At 38.1% G+C, this 4,825-nt stretch overlaps 1 protein-coding gene across 1 annotated transcript; it reads right to left on the bottom strand.

Annotated features, from left to right (window-relative positions):
- Window positions 1-451: 451 nt before the first annotated feature.
- Window positions 452-3,300, bottom strand: rps16 (ribosomal protein S16). Its single transcript, XM_079263247.1, has 6 exons — window positions 3,268-3,300; window positions 3,126-3,177; window positions 2,030-2,131; window positions 1,288-1,384; window positions 914-961; window positions 452-639 (listed from the first exon to the last, which is right to left on the bottom strand). The coding sequence occupies exons 2-6, from the start codon at window positions 3,171-3,173 to the stop codon at window positions 494-496; spliced, it is 441 nt and encodes a 146-aa protein (XP_079119373.1). The 5' UTR covers window positions 3,174-3,177; window positions 3,268-3,300; the 3' UTR covers window positions 452-493.
- Window positions 3,301-4,825: the final 1,525 nt, after the last annotated feature.

Here is a 4,825-nt window from a genome sequence, read left to right as displayed (position 1 = left end):
TATAACTTTTGACCCATTGAAATCTGTCCAAAAAGTCCTGGTTTTAAAAAAAAAAAAAGAAGTGGGGAAAAAAAAACACCCAGCACATTATATATCTGACAATATCAGCAACGTACTGGTTCAATTTGAAAGAAAAAAAAATTAAAATTCCAGTTTTCATGTTTGATTTTTGGCCTCACCTGGACGAGGATGATAAACAACTTCTTCTGGGTCCAGTCTTCCACTGAAAGTCCAGACATGCAGTAGAAACGGTTGTGAAAGCGCTGAAACGACTCACTCAGGACTGAGATAGAAAACTTTCTAGAAGTTTTGTCTGTTTGGTTTCTCTGAAGTGACCACAAGCAGGTAAAATAAGAAGAGAAGAAGCCTGCTGGGATGGCGATCCTACTTGAGGTCCAGCAAACATAGGAAACTATACTTTACTACCAAGGCAAAGAAAACCCACACGTCATTACTTTGTTCCTCCAATTTATTATGAAAATGTACAGAGCGATTAACGGTATGACTTCTGGTAGCGGGCACGAGCGCCAGGTCCACCGAACTTCTTGGACTCGCAGCGACGTGGGTCGGCGACCAGCAGGGTCCTGTCATACTGAATCAGGATGTCTTTGATCTCCTTCTTGGAGGCCTCATCCACATCTGCAACAGTACAACACCGCCACAGGTTATTACAGCGCTTCAGGAAAAATCCTGACATTTATCCTGCAGCACAGATTTACAGTGAGTCACAGCAAAACCTTTATCATAACACATATGGTAAATACGGCCAAATGCTTCTAGTGTATTAACTCCACCTTCTGTGAACAACGTAGGATTCTTTATGCAGGCAAGTATCGTACACTGAAATTGCCCTCCAACGCGTTCAGAGTACGTTTTTTTTACCATAGATGTTAATAAAAGATTTAACACTTACACTTCTGGTAGTATGCAACCAGGGCTTTGGAGATGGCCTGACGGATGGCTGGAAGACAAATGTATCACTCAGGTCACACACACACATATATATGCCTGCATATTATACAGATGTATGTGTCTATAATGTAGATATTAATCTATATGTACACTTGTTTAGTAGTCTAATGGTTCTATTTTGGTTTTATTTATACTTATTTGTAAATATACTCATCATATATTTTCACACCATTTTATTCTTTTTATTTCCATGAGTTATCAGTGTGGGGTGTAATGGACAATTCTGAAAGAATCTCCCAAAAGGGATCAATAAAATTGTTTCAAAACAAGTTGGATGCCCAGAAAAGCTTAAAAGAAAAAGGATGTTTTTATTACCATAGATCTGTGCGACATGTCCACCACCCTTCACTCTGACTCTGATGTCCACTCCAGCGAAACGCTCCTTCCCCAACAGCAGCACCGGCTCCAACAGCTGGAAATGATGGAAGGCTTTACTTTACATGAACAAGAACTGTGCCCTCCATTCAGCAAAACCCTTAATCATGCTTAGCAGTTTTACACCTGGTTACAGAAAAACACAAATCTCTAAACCATTTGAAGAGTTAAATGTGGCCTTTTTTGGCTTTATACACATTCACACCTCAGAAAGCACCATTAAGCATGCTTGTTCCATTAGATCATGTCAACACATAGTTGGGGCTTATATCTTCTTAGTCATGTGATTGTGTTAAATTATTTTCCATGAAATTAATTTTTTTTACTGAGCTGAAATAAACAGAGGTGACCATCACCGTTACCCATCCTTTCCTGCTACAAACCTTTGATTTCAAAGCTTCAACTCAAGTGTAAAACCAGCTAATGACAATCTCACATCCTCATCAAGAATTACATGTAAACCCAAAGATCAGAGCATGTGTGTTTGTAGTCCAGTAGTCTAGTAGCAAAGACACTATTACTAGTATCTTAATACAGCCATTACATGATCATTTCTGATGATGTACTTCCAGATAGAGTGCCATCACTTCCACTTTGACAGGATCACCAGACACCATTCCCCAGCCTCTCTCTGGCCTGGCTGTCATGGTAACAGCTATATTTTCATGTCAACCATCATCACCTTGTACTGGAGAGTAGCAGGCTCCACCATCTCCAGAGGTCTGCCGTTCACCTTGATCAGGCCATTGCCCCTCTTGCAGTGGGCTACTGCTGTGGCGGTTTTCTGCGAGGAAAAACATTTAAAGACAATAAACATGTGTTGTAACTTAGTTGGATAATATTTAAGTTATAAAGCTTTAAACACTACGCTTAACATGTCTGTTTAACAATCAGTTACTTATACTTCAACCACGAGTTACGTTTGAAATCTAAAAAGGTATGTTTTGTTATGTTGTGTGAATATTTGTAAAGGTTAGCATGAATAAACTAACCCTACATCTCAGTTTTAAAAAAAAACCTAAAAAAAAGAAAAAAGCATGTTTTGTAGTGTTATGTGAATATTTGTAAAGGTTAACTTGAATAAACTAAACTACATCTCAGTTAAAAAAAAAAAACCTAAAAGAAAGAAAAAAAAGCATGTTTTGTAGTGTTATGTGAATATTTGTAAAGGTTAACTTGAATAAACTAAACTACATCTCAGTTTAAAAAAAAAACCTAAAAAAAAGAAAAAAAAAAGCATGTTTTGTAGTGTTATGTGAATATTTGTAAAGGTTAACTTGAATAAACTAAACTACATCTCAGTTAAAAAAAAACTTAAAAAAATTTAAAAAAAATTTTTTTTAAAAAGGTATGTTTTGTAGTGTTATGTGGATATTTGTAAAGGTTAACAGTTTTAAAGCGTTGTGTGGACATTTATAAAGGTTAACAGTTTCGTAGTGTTGTGTGGATATTTGTAAAAGTGAACAGTTTAGTAGTGATGTGTGGATATTTGTACCCCTATATCTCAGTCCTCCTCAGCCTGCTACACACCGGGCTAAGCTAACAGAGCTAACCGGACCGCTATCTAACTTCTGGAACAGACTCACATGTCCCCTTTATCACATGCAACCAATAGAAACTACTGAAAAGTCTTAAAAACGCACATTTATAAACAGATTATGTAAATAAGCTTACTATCACAGCTGCATTACAGCCTACAACCACACCAGCGTTTAGTCCGCTAGCATTTCAGCTAGCCTCAGACCCACACGTGGAATAAATTCAACATATTTACTCACTTTACGTCCAAACACCTGGACAGATTGCAGAGGACCTTTAGCTGGCATATTTCTGAAACACACAGAATAGAAGACGCACTTAAAAACAGTTTATTTAGGTCTAAATGAGATGATTTTGACGGATCTGGTCATTTACACTTACCGTCTTCAGCCAGGGTGCCGTACGAAGAGGCCGACGGGGTTTCACACGCCAAACATCAGGGGCTGCTGCACGACACTTCCACTGGCTTTCTGACAGGATTTGCGACAGCTGTTGTTACTCTACCTCCATTTTATATTTTGATTTTCTGTAACTCCAACATGAAATACTGCTGGTCAAATATTTGTACATCTTTTACTAATTTTACTCGCTTTTCTTTCATTTGTGCAATTAAAAAGTTGACCTTTTTATTGTTAGTACACGAGCTGCTACACACTTCTCTTTCTGTTTATTTTCTTATTTTTGTGTTATATTTTTGGGTTCTAAGCTTACATCCTGAACATTCTTACTGTCTGGAGTGTGCAAACGAAATCATTTCAATGCACTTTTTTATTCATTATTTTGTTTTTATCCGCATATGACAACAAAGCTCTTGATACATTTTCATATGCTTTACATGAGCAAATAAATATATAAAACAATAAACAATAGTACATTGTGTGTGAAAACATCACTACTGCTACTTAAAGACAAGGACATTGGTAAAGTGGATTAACTGTACTTACAATACTACAACTTAAATTCCACAGAAGGTGGGCTGATGTGTAAAAAGTAAATAAAAACTGAATGCAGTTATTTGCAAATCTTCTCAACCAGTTTTTTAATTATTAACTGAGACATTTTACTATTTAAAAGAAGATATGAGCTCATTTAAAATCTAATGGCAGCAGCACGTCTGTAAAAAGTCGTTCCAGGATGATGTTTAGCATCGTTAGCATCTCCTCCTCTTCTAACATCTGTAAACATCTGAGAAGTGAGGAGAGCAGCTGCTGGAGTTTCAGGAGAGGAATGTTGTCCCGTTCTGGTCTGATGCAGGATTCCAGCTGCTCTACTGGACCTTGTTGCTGGATTTCTGCTTCCATGATGCTCCAGATGTTTTGTACTGGTGAAACTGGACTGCAGCAGACCAGTTCTCCTGTTCCACCATCAGGATGTGGTCCAGCATGGTGGAACCTGCAAGGTCTTCCCTGAAAGAGACGTTGTCTGGATGGGAGCAGATGTTTCAGCATTGATGGAGCTTCCCAGATGTGGAAGCTGCCCACGCCATCGGCACTAATGCAACCCCATCCCATCAGAGATGCAGGCTGATAACAAGCTGGATGCTCCCTCTCCTCTTTAGTCTGCAGGACACGCCGTCCATGCTGTCCACAAACTATTCCACATCTTCATCCAGGTTTCCACTCAGAACATTTTAAATGAGCTTTGGTCCAGAGAAGACGGCGTGTTTCTGGATCCTCTTCACATATGATGGAGCTTTAACCTGCAGGTGTGGATTTCAGCCTGAACTGGGTTCACACTGGTTTCTGGAAGCTTCCTGAGTTCATGAACTGGTTTCCAGTAGAGAATCATGTTTATTAAAATAAATTTCTGCCTGAGGAAAATAGGAAGCTTTTTGTCTCCAGTTAGAGATAATTTGGTTTCTAAATAGTTGATGTAAAGTTTGCTTAGATGTTTTTTAAATTAAGTTTTTAATTATTTTTTTGTTTCATTCTGAAGCACT

This window comes from Telmatherina bonti (assembly GCF_933228915.1).
Source record: "Telmatherina bonti genome assembly, chromosome: 23".
NCBI lineage: Eukaryota > Metazoa > Chordata > Actinopteri > Atheriniformes > Telmatherinidae > Telmatherina > Telmatherina bonti.
Note: the sequence above shows the minus strand (reverse complement) of the source record. Positions and strands in the feature narration are given on the sequence as shown.